The sequence below is a fragment of the Taeniopygia guttata genome, chromosome 12 (assembly GCF_048771995.1).
Source record: "Taeniopygia guttata chromosome 12, bTaeGut7.mat, whole genome shotgun sequence".
Classification (NCBI taxonomy): domain Eukaryota; kingdom Metazoa; phylum Chordata; class Aves; order Passeriformes; family Estrildidae; genus Taeniopygia; species Taeniopygia guttata.
This window is the reverse complement of record NC_133037.1, coordinates 14,328,877-14,343,044: the sequence shown is the minus strand read 5'-3', so window position 1 is coordinate 14,343,044 and position 14,168 is coordinate 14,328,877. Positions and strand designations below refer to the sequence as shown.

General features: G+C 48.2%; 1 protein-coding gene and 2 long non-coding RNA genes across 3 annotated transcripts; 1 reads left to right on the top strand and 2 right to left on the bottom strand.

Annotated features, from left to right (window-relative positions):
* Positions 1 to 808: 808 nt before the first annotated feature.
* LOC115496951 (uncharacterized) lies at positions 809 to 3,480 on the bottom strand. The gene is made up of 2 exons (XR_012057959.1): positions 1,179 to 3,480; positions 809 to 1,038 (listed from the first exon to the last, which is right to left on the bottom strand). It is a non-coding gene; the product is annotated as an uncharacterized lncRNA (long non-coding RNA).
* A 549-nt stretch (positions 3,481 to 4,029) lies between these two features.
* On the top strand, positions 4,030 to 11,240 carry ALAS1 (5'-aminolevulinate synthase 1). The gene is made up of 10 exons (XM_002194955.7): positions 4,030 to 4,343; positions 5,116 to 5,322; positions 6,289 to 6,444; positions 6,524 to 6,746; positions 7,201 to 7,385; positions 7,957 to 8,136; positions 8,307 to 8,471; positions 9,562 to 9,830; positions 10,284 to 10,446; positions 10,962 to 11,240. Exons 1-10 carry the CDS (start codon positions 4,148 to 4,150, stop codon positions 11,120 to 11,122), a joined length of 1,905 nt encoding a protein of 634 aa, XP_002194991.1. The 5' UTR covers positions 4,030 to 4,147; the 3' UTR covers positions 11,123 to 11,240.
* Positions 11,241 to 12,905: 1,665 nt separating this feature from the next.
* LOC140684955 (uncharacterized) lies at positions 12,906 to 13,174 on the bottom strand. The gene is made up of 2 exons (XR_012058008.1): positions 13,063 to 13,174; positions 12,906 to 12,978 (listed from the first exon to the last, which is right to left on the bottom strand). It is a non-coding gene; the product is annotated as an uncharacterized lncRNA (long non-coding RNA).
* Positions 13,175 to 14,168: the final 994 nt, after the last annotated feature.

Sequence of the window (14,168 nt, the reverse complement as noted above, 5' to 3'; positions counted from 1 at the left end):
GGGAGATGGGAGGGAAGTATTCAAGGTAATTTACACATATCCCTACATGGTAAACCAGCAACATGTAAAGAGACCATGTTCACCAGCAACTCTTCAGAGACATCTGCAGACATTAACTTGATCTTGTGGCAGGGGATTTTCTCCCATTTCAATTTCTCTGTGGGAAGCACTTTCTGTGGCTTCTCACCCACCAAACTGCTGGAATTTAACCTTGCTTTCCCTTAACTTTTATTTAGCTAAGAAAATGACAAATAATCAGAACAGAATGGGCTTTAGGAAACTAAAAGCAGCAGAGGCTCTCAGGATACTTGAGTCTTCCCTTCTCTTCCTCTGCCACTGCAACACATGGGCCTTTCAGGCAGATTGAGCTTCCTCTGCTCAATCCCTCTGGTCTCAGGGACCAGCTCTAAAAGCTGCTCCAAAACACAGCAAGGAACTACTCACCTTCTGCCCTACATTTTGTCAGTGCCAGATGAATAAATTTGTTCTCACATCAGTGCTACCCCCTCTGCTTAAAGCCTTTTCCTCCTTTATTACGTTACTCTGCCCTTTCTGCAGTGCCAAGCAGCCATTCCTTCTCCCCTGCCTGCTGTACCTGCTGCCTCTCTCCGATCTAAGCCTGCTTTTCTCTCTCAGGATGGGCTCCCTGTTCTCCTCTGGGCTGCCACTGGCCCTGCTGCACACTGTGCTCCTCCTGCAGCGTGGCAAACAGCGTATGTTTCTCCTGAGCCCTCTAGGATGGCGGTAATACACTGCCACAATTAACACCCTTAAAACTGTTTAATTAATCCACTGAAGCCTTAAGAAATTTTAATTAACGGCAGCTTTATTAGTATTTACTTCACCTTCAACACGTAAGCTCTGGCAGTATTTCCAAAGGGAGGAAGGACACTGGCAGAGCAGTTGACAAGCCACCCTTTTCCTGACTTTTCCCTGCTCTGTTGCTCCCAGAGCTCCAGCCAGCTCCGTGCACTGACAAGGACAGCGCCCTCCAAGATGAGGGTCAAGTTAATGTCGTTCCCCTGCTCTGCGCAATTCCTGTCAAGTACAAGGTTAAATACATTCACCAAAACCAAGCTTCAAAAGAAGTGTTGTTGCAGTGTTTGATGAACAGCACAGATTGGAGGGCAGTCTGACAGGAAAGCCGAGAGTTCTGCTCCATTTGGAGATCTCCATACCGTAGCCAAGGTCGCCGTGTCTCAGCTGCCAGCCTTGAATGACGTTTGTGGAAAAAGCAGATGCTCTTCAGGCTTCACATGCACTGCTGAATACAAACCCACCAGTCTCTGAATTCCAGCAACCAAGCAGACTAACACACTTTATCCCTCAGCCCTACAACATGGCAAGATGCTGCTGTTCAGATTACCAGGATAAAGGAGGATTATCGGATTTCTGAGGGATCTAACCTGCTGTGGCAGGTGTCCAGGCAGACAAGCTCTGCAGCCTCTTGCAGCAGATTTGTGCTCATTTGCACAACACCTTTCTCTGGTGCCTCTTACGACAAAACACACGTTCCCTCTGAGCTAAGTATGATGGATGATTGTTAAGGGAAAAATAGGAGGAGAAAGAAAAATACTCTTAAGATACTATAAATCAAGCTTCTGGGACTTGATTTCTGTTGCTAAAACTGCAATTAACCCCAGGAGCACAGGAGTGATCCCTTAGGCCCAGACACATTAACTGTGCTCTAAGGACACTTGTCAGGTATCCACAAGTTAGAATGCTGTGATGTCCCCTCAATCTTTAGAATAACTGATGTGATACAAAACTTCAGGGTAGAGAATCAAATGTTGCTGTTCCAGGAAACGAGGACAGCAGTAATCTGAAACACAGATCAGGTGTCTTTAAACTTACTATTTTGCTAAATACTTGATGTATGTAAAACTAGCCAAAACACAATTGTGGAAGAGAAAAAAAACCAAAAAAAAATTCTTAATGAGCAACTGAAATAATAAATCAAAACACTATCCTGGTTCTAACAAATGATCAGGACTGCTGCTATCATAACTGCTACGGAGGCTGAGGTCAAATACCACTGCCCTGCTTTAATAATTTATCTACAGAACAAATTAAAACTAGCACATATCTGGTTTAATGATGCCAATTATGCATTACACTGACAAATACTGAGTTAAGATCTGAGCATTGAGGCTTCTTCTATAACACTGTCTTAAATTTCTAATAAGCAAGAAGCAAATTGTGCTTAAAACACTCATACTAAAGCCCTACTAAAACCCAAATCTCACACCCTACCTTGTAAAACCCCAGCTAACTTTTTCAGGGCTTTGTAAGTACTACATGAGGGCAGAACTCTGTCCCATTTCCTGCCTCAGAGCTTAGTAACACAGTAGAGCTGACATCAAATCTGACATTTGACTATAAGGTTTTCCTCCTGACCAATTTACTCAGATCCCAAAGTTTACAAACTGCATGCAGCATCCTCAAAGTGAGTCAGTGGAGAATAAAAGAGGGTTAGGCAAATACCTTGCTGGTTGTCCCCCAGATTAAAGATTAATCTGCAATACCTAAATGCTAACCAACACTTTTAGAAGTGCTTTCTTATAGCCAAATTTGTGTTCAGCAGCCACAGTCCTACACAGGCTTTTATTTCTCTAGTCATGCTACATGAGCACCTTCTAGTAACTACACAATGTGACTTCATGCAAGGCAAGAGCCCAGAGTGACCTTTAAGAAAGCTCTCCTCCAAACTCCACACCTGTTACAAAACCCACTCCTGCCCCAAAGTGCCCAAGACAGCTCTTAGCTCTCTACCCAAATCCTGTCTTCCGTGAAATTGTTTCACAAGATGAGGGGGAAAAAATGCGTTGTCGTTTTTCCTTCTCCATTCTTTCCGCACTTGAGCAGTCAGTGCTTACAGGAAGTAGCACTACCGTGGTTTGGATGGTCACACACGTAAGAACTCCTCTTAGCATACTCTCCCCACCAAATACTCCTGTAAGCAAATAAGCTTTAATGTCCATTGTAAACCAGAGAACGAAGGCTTCTATTTTACTTGTTGCTGCTGTTCTTTCCTTCAAAACCCGGCAAAAATGAAATGGTGAAAGTCTGAGCGTCACCTACAGAGGAGCTGTTAGATTAGTACCAGCTGTAGGAAAAGTGAGAGGAGCTGAGGATCCCACCACCACCACCTGAGCCCCAGGGCAGGGGCTGTGCAGGCAGTCAGAAGGGCATTTAGGAATAAAACTCCGAGCAACACTGGATTTCCCCCAGCTGACTCAGAGCTCGCCTTTTCCCCGGCGCGCTGGGCTGACCCCGAGTCTCCTGTCCTGCGGGCAAGAGAGCCCAAACCTTCTGGGAAACAAACACCGCAGAGCCCGGGGCTGTGGGACACCCCGAGCAACGGCCCATCCCCTCACAGCCCCGGCAGGGCCGGCTGCCCCATCCCCTCACAGCCCCGGCAGGGCCGGCTGCCCCATCCCCTCACAGCCCCCGGCAGGGCCGGCTGCCCCATCCCCTCACAGCCCCGGCGGGGCCGGCTGCCCCATCCCCTCACAGCCCCGGCAGGGCCGGCTGCCCCATCCCCTCACAGCCCCGGCAGGGCCGGCTGCCCCATCCCCTCACAGCCCCGGCAGGGCCGGCTGCCCCATCCCCTCACAGCCCCGGCAGGGCCGGCTGCCCCATCCCCTCACAGCCCCGGCAGGGCCGGCTGCCCCATCCCCTCACAGCCCCGGCAGGGCCGGCTGCCCCATCCCCTCACAGCCCCGGCAGGGCCGGCTGCCCCATCCCCTCACAGCCCCGGCAGGACCCAAGCCGCCTCCGTGCCCTCACAGCGGCAGCGCTCAGCGTCCCGCACACCCTCACAGCGCCCCTGCTCCCCCACGGCTCCACACCCGCTCCAGCCCTCACGACCGCCAGGGGCCGGGATGCCTCCAGCCCCTCACGACCCCCGGGGTCTCCCCCTGTCCTCGGGATGCTCCCGCTGTCCCACGGCCCTCCGAGGTCCCTCACAACGCCCCAGAGCCGCCGGGCGCCGCCCCGGCTCCTCCCCGCGCCTGCGCAGCCCCAGCGCGCCTGCGCCGCGGCCCCGGCTCTATAAAGGCGGCAGTGCGGGAGCGCGGCGCGGTGTCGCTTCCCCGTCGCCGGTGCTGCTTTGCCGTCACCTCCGGTGTCCCGTCCGACTGCGAGGATGGAGGCGGTGGTGCGGCGCTGCCCGTTCCTGGCCCGTGTGTCCCAGGCGTTCCTGCAGAAGGCTGGGCCGTCGCTGCTGCTGTACGCCCAGCACTGCCCGCGCATGATGGAGGCGGCCCCGCCGGCCGCCCGCGCCCTCGCCACGTCCGCCGCCCGCGGGCAGCAGGCGGAGGAGGAGAGCCCCGCGGGCCGCGGTGAGTACGGCCGGGGAGCGAGCCGAGAGCACAGCGGGCCCCGTGAGGGGGGAAAATAACACAGACATTGCATGTCTCGGTGGGAAAAAAATAACACAGATATCGCATGTCTCGGGGGGGAAACTTCTGGAATAGGCAGCGCTGAGGCAGGGGTTGCTTAATCCTTGAAATGTCCGCGGTAAGGAAATGTGTGACCGTGGCAGGAGTCAGGGACCGGCCTGTTGGGGCGTCCCGAGGCGAGCCCCGGGTGGGGATCCGGGATCCTGGGTCTCCCAGCGGTGTTTCTCACGCTACGATGGCCCTTCACGCCACCCGGGAACATTCCTTGGGGAATTCTTCCCCGGGCACTCAGAGGAAGGAGTTGAGGCTCAGAGCAGAAGCTGCATGGCTGAAAAATGTCTGAAGTCCTCGAAAGAAGGTCACAGAATCACAGCTAGGTTAGAAAAGACCTCTGAGGTCCAGTCCACTACTATGTCAACTAAACATAGCACTTACTGCCATATCCAGTCTTTCCTTAAATATTCCCGTTGGGAGTGAGAGGTATTTCTGCCCCTCAAAGGGTACAGTGCTAGATCTAGCATCTTAAATAAGATGTCCCTTGGGTGTTAACTGGGATTTTGCACTTGTGTAAATAAAACTATTTAACTGCTCAGTTAAATAGTTCTGAATGGGTCCTGGCAAATTAATTGCAAAAGTAATGCATCAAAAAACGGAAGTCAGGGTATTAAAATGATGAAGCTGAATTGTTTTCCCTTCTCTGCCCCCATATCAGAGGCCAAAAATGTCAAAGAAGTGGCCCAGCAGAATGCAGATGGAGCCCAGCTTCCTGCTGGCCACCCACCTGCCAGTGCTAGCCAGAGTACGGCTACCAAGTGCCCATTCCTGGCAGCTCAGATGAACCACAAGAAGAGCAACGTTTTCTGCAAAGCCAGCCTGGAACTGCAGGAGGATGTGCAGGAAGTGCAGGCTGACAGGAAAGGTATGTTCTCTGTGCACTGAAGCAGTGATTCCTCCCGAGAGCCTCTGGTGCCTGACTTGCATCTGAAGCGTGCCAGGTCTGACAGGCACCGCTGAAACGATGCAGCTGGGATTATGGGAGACGGCAGGGAAGAGCTGCTGGAGAATGTAGGTGTTAATGACATACCTGTGACGTTGTGCGGGGCTTCCCTGGGTGATTTCAATGTGGGAATACCATGAGCTGTATTTTGATGTGCTGGCTGGCTCTAGATGTGTGAGTCAAGCTGTTACACTTGTACCCAAGCAGATGCTTAGATCTGAAGAGAGCTTTGCCAGGGTGCAGGTTTAGATAAAGGTTTTATATCCAAAGATGGTTCAAAGTATCGAGACACCAGGCAAGTACCAGCACAAATCCAAGCTTGAAAGCAGGCAAATGGTTTTGGGGTGGTGTTTTGGTGCTTATGGAATTAAAGAATGTTGGCTGGCTTGCAGTGGTAGTGTGGAAGGGCTGTCCTTCAAAGGAAGGAACTTCTCAGCAGTGTCAGTAAAGCCGTGCTGCCTGTTTCAGAAGGCTTGTTTTACTTTTGTTTGCCTTCTGTGGCATAGTTTAAAAATCTGTGCTAACAGAACAAAAAGGAAGCAGCTGACTAGAACTCTGCCTTCCATTAGGTGTGTATGGAATCCTTTCAGATGAGTGCTGTAGCTGTATAGTGTGGTTCTTTGAGTCATGATGAACCAAATACTTTATAAGGAATTTGCCTGTTGTATTGTGATTGATTAGCAAGGCTAATCCTTCTGTCTTGTCAAAGGCAAATTTGTAAGCAAATAAAATAGTTCATCCTAGCAGGATCAACATGGGATTTTGGACATGTCCTTCCTAAAGATTGAAATGTTGGTTTTACTTTATATGTTTGCTTTGCTGAATTCAACTTACTTCACTCTGTTTCAAACCAAACAATCTTACTGGAATTTATTCCAATATCTGTAGGTACAGAATTTTCCAAAATACCAAGTACTTCGACAGTGAGAAAGATTGAGACTGAGGGAGCAGAGCAGAGTGGCTTGCTCAAGAAGTTTAAGGATATTGTGCTGAAGCAAAAACCGGAAAGTGTCTCTCATCTGCTTCAGGATAATTTGCCAAAATGTAAGAATGTCTGGCAAAACCCCCAGAGGCCTAGTCTGTTGTGATTATTTCCTGTGTGCTGAAGTCTGTCTCCTTTCAGCTGTATCCACCTTCCAGTACGATCAGTTCTTTGAGAAGAAGATCGATGAGAAGAAGAAGGATCACACCTACCGAGTGTTCAAGACCGTGAACCGGAAGGCGCAGATTTTCCCCATGGCAGATGACTACACTGATTCCCTGATCACCAAGAAGGAGGTGTCTGTCTGGTGCAGCAATGACTACCTGGGCATGAGCCGCCACCCTCGGGTCTGTGGAGCAGTTATGTGAGTGGTGCTGTGTTCTTAAGAGGTGTTTTCAAGCTGTATTTTGTGGGAAGGCTTCTGAAAAGCCGATTTCTATACTGTGGGACATAAGTCGCTTCTGATGTGATTCTTGCTGTGCAGTTAAGATTGCACTTGTTTATTGGGTGGTCACTTAATGTTTAGATCCAGGGCTGCACTGTGTGTATTGGTCACTGATGGTCCTCCTCGGATCTTCCTTAAAAGCCCCAGATGTTGCCAGATAAACTGGATGGTATACCAGCTGTGCTTGGTCACTGACATCTGACCTTAATGGACTCCTGAGTGTGCAGGTTGCTCAAAGACCCAACAGCTGCTTTCTGCTGCCAGTTCTTCTTTAGAACAGTCTTGATTATGTACCAGAATGTTTTCAGCAATGACCCTTTACTCTTCTGTGTATCCCACAGCAATGCTAATGCCTCTCTTGGGCCCTCTTTAGGGAAACACTGAAACAACATGGTGCTGGAGCAGGAGGCACCAGAAACATATCGGGAACAAGTAAATTTCATGTTGACTTGGAAAAAGAACTAGCTGATCTTCATGGAAAAGATGCAGCACTGTTGTTCTCATCTTGCTTTGTAGCCAATGACTCCACTCTCTTCACTCTAGCTAAAATGCTGCCAGGTAAGATCTCAAACTGCACCTGTGTTGCCACAAAAACACAGCCTTGCCTTAAGCTGTTGGGAGTATGTTTTGCAAATGGCTGTCCAAAGTGAGGATTTGCCCTAACCCATGGGCAGAGTATGGTTTGCTGGTTTTAATACCAAATTCAAGTTATGTTCAGTACAAATGACAATATCAACCTACTGAGATTGAGATCTATGAGCTGTGAACTACTTGAGGAATTACACAAGCTGAGTCTTCTGTTCTTGTGTTTAAACTACCTGAAAATGAGACAGTAGGAATTTAGTGTCCTCCCACTGGAAGGGGTGAACTTCTCTCTCAATTCAGAAGATGGAGTTTGATAACTATTTTGTCAAGTTCTTGTTTATGTTAGTTTGAATACCTAAAATAAACCTCAAATATTATTCTTGCTTCCATGATCTATAACTTGCTCTTTTGATCAAAGAGCATTACTTTCAAGAACAAACTACCCTCGTTTCCTGAACTCTTGCCATACATCATGCAATGCTAGGAATCAGTTAATGTGTTCTATACTTAAAATGTAACTGGGTTTGTAACCTATTTTCCTCAGGTTGCGAGATCTACTCTGATTCTGGAAACCATGCCTCCATGATCCAGGGGATCTGTAACAGCAGGGTGCCAAAACATATATTTCGCCATAATGACGTCAACCATCTTCGAGAGCTATTGAAAAAGTCTGATCCATCCACCCCTAAAATTGTTGCATTTGAAACTGTCCATTCAATGGATGGTAAGTTGCCATCAAAGCCTCCTCTCTGCTTCTAGGCAATTAGTCCTCAAATCATCTGTGTTTTAGGTCTCAAAGTATACAGTGCTGTAGGGGTTGTCTTGGGGGTACCTCTGGGGTTTATCCAGTCATACAGAAAATCCTAAACTGCCAGTCACTGCTTTGGTTCCTAGGTGCTGTTTGTCCTCTGGAAGAGCTGTGTGATGTGGCCCACGAGCACGGGGCCATCACCTTTGTGGATGAAGTGCACGCTGTGGGGCTGTACGGAGCCCGAGGAGGTGGGATAGGAGACCGAGATGGGGTCATGCACAAGATGGACATCATCTCTGGAACGCTTGGTATGCACAGCCTGGCACTCCTGCAGGAGCTGAGGCAGCAAAGCTGCTGAGCAGCCAAATTAAGTGGGTTAGCTCAAAACCAGTCTAGTCAAATGAACTTGTTAAGGGCTGCTGGGGCCTAGGATTTTTCAGAAAGCGCAAAGGATTTAAGTGTGCCCCACAGTTTGAAAAGCTTCTGTTAAGCTACTTACACTGCCTTAGAAATAGGTATGGTGGCTTTGTATGGTTTTTTCTTTTAAGAAAGCTAGCAAAAAGTCTTCTAATGGCATGTTACACAACTCAAGAAGAAATTCAGGTGAGAATGCTAGTAGAGCAGTTCTCTATATTTAGTGGTACTTAGTTCCTTTATGTGAAATGGAGTGTTCCTAATCTAGAAACCTGAGATGGGGAGTTATGTAAAGAGATTTGGCAAGTACTGAAGCAACTGCTATTATCTGAGTAGAATGCAGGCTCAGGAGTAAGTTTACTGCTGCAAATTGGAAGGCTGTTTAAACAGCTTTTAAAACATAAATAAAATTTACTAGGAAAGTTCATGCCCTTTGGAACTTAAAGTCCTGGGTTACTGCCTAATAGGAGCAGAAGTGTTCACCAGACACCCTAGTTCTATCTGTGGCTGTGTTCTGCACTCCAAACATTTGGAAAGGAGGGCTGGTATCAACTGCGCAATCACAGTAACAGCCTTCTGTGCTCCTTAGGATCACAGGCTATTTCTAGCATCTCTGAAACAGATTATTTTAAATCTTCTGAGAGACTTAGTGTTGATCACTTGGGGGTCACTGTTCAAGTCCCTGCTTGATGATTTGGCTTGGAAGGTCTTCCCCAAAATCAAAACTTGTGTATTTGATAGTCATGAACTGTCCTTGCTGTGCAGCAGCTAGATCTGTGTTATCAAGACTGGCTTAAAAACAAAGCTGCACCATGTGCTGAGTAAATACAGGATTACCGAGGGGGGCTGGAACATGCCATGACTACATTACCTGTGTGGTCAGAATAACTCATTCCTCCAAGTGAAAAGCTCCAGTACTTCACGTCATTCCAATAGGTGGAAAAAGTAAGTCCAGTTACTTACCTTTTAATTTTTTTCCTTCAGGCAAAGCATTTGGCTGTGTGGGAGGCTACATCTCCAGCACCAGTTCTCTGATAGACACGGTTCGCTCGTACGCCGCCGGGTTTATTTTCACCACGTCGCTGCCCCCCATGCTGCTGGCAGGGGCCCTGGAGTCCGTGCGGACGCTCAAGAGCGCCGAGGGGCAGGCGCTGAGGCGCCAGCACCAGCGCAACGTCAAGCTCATGAGGCAGATGCTGATGGACGCGGGGCTGCCCGTGGTGCACTGCCCCAGCCACATCATTCCCGTCAGGGTGAGGACCTGGGGCGCTGCTAGCACAGGGCTGTGGTGCCCATTGTACTGTCAATGAGCAAATTGTCCTGTCAGGTATTAGTTACTGCCTTCACAAATTTCCAACTCGACCTGTTGCCCAGTGGTGATGTGCCAGGGGTCTGGCTTAAGTCTGGTGTAAACATAAAATAGAGGGAGAAAGACTGTGGGTTTCATACACTAACAGTATACAGAAAATAAGGAAACTGCTAACAAGCTAGTAAAAACATTTGGGCTGTAAACAGCTACCTGCTTAGACTGCAGTGGTGTTCTTATGCCCAGAGTGCTCTGCAACACAGACTTTTAGCCCTTCTTTCTGACCTACATGTTACTTACCAGCCCTATTGGATTCTTACAGCTTGCCAAGTTGGGCCAACAGTTTTACCAACTCTCATTCTTTTGGTTGATTTTGTAACTTTAAAATTTTGAACTTCAGGTTGCAGATGCTGCTAAAAATACAGAGATCTGTGACAAGCTGATGAGCCAGCACAGCATCTATGTCCAAGCCATCAACTACCCAACGGTTCCCCGTGGAGAGGAGCTGCTCCGAATTGCCCCTACACCTCACCACACCCCTCAGATGATGAGTTATTTTATTGGTGAGTCAACTCCTGCATCAGCGCACTGAGATCCTGCCTGTCTGTGCAGTCTTTGTGCTAAAGATGAGACTGGGAAGCACTTAAGTTTATATGTCATTAGCTGGACAGTGTCTTTCCACTGCTGCAGCGCATCCTGCACCCTTCCCTGCTTGGAGTGCGAGATGCGAAGGCCAGTGCAGACCTATACCCAGCCAGGGCTCTGCTCGTGCATTGTCCAAACCAATCTTCACATGTTACATGGATTCCAAACTCAGCTGTCCTCAGCTGAGCTGTTAACTTGTCTTAAATGTGGATCTGTTCAGAGAAAATAGATCCTTGTCGATCCTGTTGGGAGAGGTGATATGAGGGTGGCTGAGACTTAGTTGCAGCCCAGTTGTTTCAAGAGGTAGATTGTGTCAGAGGGCAATCCTATTATCCCTGCTCACTTGTTAGGAGAATAAATACGCTGACACTTCTGCTGCTTCTCTAAAGCAATCCAGTCTTAAGCTTTGATCTTGATAAACTTTTCTTAACAGAAAAGCTGCTGGCTACGTGGAAGGATGTTGGTCTGGAGCTGAAACCACACTCCTCAGCTGAATGCAACTTCTGTAGACGACCCCTGCATTTTGAAGCGATGAGTGAACGAGAGAGAGCCTACTTCAGTGGCATGAGCAAACTAGTATCTGTCAGTGCATGAGAGTAACAGTGTTAGTTGTTGTCTAGCTCTACTATGGAGGCAGTAGCATTTTTTAATTGCTCAAGTATTTTAATTGTAGCTGAAGCACTACGCTCTGAAAATAAATTTCAAGAGCCAAGATGGCCTGTTGTGCTTGTGTGCTTCTGTGTCCCTTCCATAACTGGAACTGATGTGTCAGGGGATGGGAGGACATTTGATGGAATAAAACATTGCTCTACAGCTTACTGCCCCCCAGGTGAACTACTGCCTGTCCAATGACTATGCCCAAAGAACTTCAGTAGTGCTTCCTGCATGGGGTTTATTTATTATGAAAAGAGAAAATAGCTTCTCTGGGGCATCTTCCCAGATGCTTCATCTGGGGCCTTTGAAAACACATAGGTATAGTTCTACATGACCAGTAATACTTAAGCACCTCGAGAAGTGTTGTAAATATGCAGCTTCCACCTATGTTTTGGGAGGCAAACATTTAGAATGAGTTCTGCTAGATGCTGTCTCACTCTGCTACCCTCTTCTTCCTTTGTCGTTTGTGCACAAGCATTCCCCTTCTGGCATTCACTACACTGAGGGAAAATGTGCTAATGGCATAATTAAGTGGTATTTTCTGACTACCTGACAGAAAACCAAGGCTGGGGCTGGAAAAGGACAGCATGCTCACCATTGCAGGTGGGCTCTGGCTGCCTGTGTGTCTGCAGGTCTCCATGATGTGCTGTAAAAACTGTCAGCAAGCAATATAATAGCTCAGGTCTCTGAGAGAAGTCATTGTGGGAAAACATCAGTACTGCCTTTGCAACCCTTCTGAAACCTTAGAATTGGGTGTAGCAGGCCTATCTTATTTAATGGTTTGGTAAATAGCAAAGGCCTGCTTTGAACAGGGGGAAGTAAAGTCTCTGGGTGAGCACGTGTAGTCAGAGGTCAGTGCTGGCATGAAGTCAAGCAGAGCACTGAACTGCTCCTTGCAGGTGCAGGCACGTCCAGGAACTGCTGCAGTGGTTTTCTAGCCACTAGTTTTGTGGCTGTAAGGAGCCAGCCTGGCACTTCCCCCTGCTGTCACACGTGTGCTGTGAGGCTCCCTCCCATCAGGGATCCACTACAGTATCACAAATAGCCGTGTGGGGTGGAGACAGAATCCCAAATTAAAGCAAAATCATCAGCTGGAAGTCACCAGTTGTTTAAGCATGTACTGAAGCACCTTGCTATCTCAGAAGAGTTTTATAAAGCATCTGACTTTCCAAGCAGCCAAGCTACTTTGGAGAAGCCCTCTGCCAGCCAGCCAAGGGGCAGCTGCGGCCTCTGCCACGTGCAGGTGTTCTGTAGAGGGAAGGATGTGACCGGCCTGGCCTGGCCATCAACCATTTGTGGCCCAAGACTCAATGCATATGCATCTGTTACAGAGCTCTTCCCATTGTCTTTTAGGTTATATTACTGCATTAACTGGAGACATAAAATAACAAACCACAGCTCCTCCATCCACCTCTCCCAAGGACTTTGTCCCCAGCACCATGGTGTGCCAACAATGTCATTGCAAACTCTGGCAGCAATCGGAACAGCTGTAAGCAATCAGTGTGTGTGGGAGATAACACAACATGTTGACTCACATATAGCTGTATTCTGACAGTACCAGGTCACTTGCATATCTAGTTTTTTTTGCTAAAAGCTTTCAGAATTGGCCCAGTCTATTTTGCAAACCAGTTTATAAGCCCAGTTTTTCTTCCTAGTTTTTATAATGGCAATTCAACACTTTTTACTACCAAGGAGAAGAAATAAGACATAGAAATGCACCAGCTATCAGAAATCACCAAAGTTCTTCCAAATTAATCACAGGAGAGAACCAAACCCCAGGATTCAAAGCTGGCAACCTTTGAAAAGACAGGAACACGAATAACCTCAGCACGTGGCAGCCAGTACCTCCACACCTCTTAACATCAGCTGTGACAAATTACCTTTAGCACTGGTGTTGGCAAGCAAGAGTGTGAAAGCAGAACCAGGGCACAGCAAGAGGCCAGCAGATGTCCATCACTGAAACTGCAAAACAAAGAAATCCAAAGGCACATTGAGATAAATGATCCCCAATGAAAAGGACAAAGGAAAAAAAATAGACACATATTGTTTCCCAGCAAATAAAAATTGAATGGGGGGTTGTATAAGTAGGGATAAGTTATGCAAACTTTAGTTTTGTTCCCAGAAAAAATAATAGAGGAAGTAATCAGTAAAATATGTTTCAGATCAGACAATGGCAGTGGCGGAGTGAGGAAGCAGGAATGCAGCCATAAAGCCATGGCTAACATTTGTCTGGGCCAAAATAATCAATCTATTTGAATGTTGCATACCCCTAAACTCGCACCCCCCTCCATTTCCCAACCTATATACACAGAGAAGAAACCCCTGGTGCTACAGGAGCAGCAAAGCCATTCCAAGTGCAAGCAGGAGCACGTGTTCCCCATTGCTGGGAGGAGCTGCAGGGGGTTCTGTTTCTACCATGGCTATTAACACCACCAAATCCACAGCTCTGGTAGTCCTGATGCTTTGCACCCATTTTTTTTTTTGGACACACCCCTTGCACTGCACCCTGGCCTGCTGCCAGCAGCTGGGATGGGGGATGTGAGTGTGGCCTCACCAGAAACCACTGCTGTTGGGGCACACACTGGCACAAGGCAGGAAAACCCTAATGCAAGGTAGCCCCTGGCCCAGAGCTGCTAGCCCACCACAAGCACGGCTGGACTCCTGGTTATTTAGGACATTCTGTGCCCCAGCCACCCTCCAGCTTGATCCCAAGCCCTCTTCATGGTAGGTTAGGTTAGGCACACTCCTCCCCACCCAGACCCCAGCCCTGCACAGTCCCAAGGGGGCTGATCCCAGAGAGCCTTACCCCACAGGTAAATAGCCTTTCACTCCCTGCTGCTCCTACCTGCCTCCTGCCATTCCCCAAGGACATAGGAAGGGCACGGAGCTCTTGAGGGGCAAGGGCCCATCTCCCTTGCCCACAGGCACCTGAGGTTTCATAGCCCAGGTGCCAACTGACTCTTAATTCACACATTCAGCTTACCAC

Excerpts from the sequence above, each read along its gene's own strand:
- ALAS1 (XM_002194955.7), top strand. The coding sequence starts at position 4,148 with ATGGAGGCGGTGGTGCGGCGCTGCCCGTTCCTGGCCCGTGTGTCCCAG. Across the intron at positions 4,344-5,115 it reads GGAGAGCCCCGCGGGCCGCG|AGGCCAAAAATGTCAAAGAA; the intron begins GTGAGTACGGCC and ends CCCCCATATCAG. Across the intron at positions 9,831-10,283 it reads GCCACATCATTCCCGTCAGG|GTTGCAGATGCTGCTAAAAA; the intron begins GTGAGGACCTGG and ends TTTGAACTTCAG.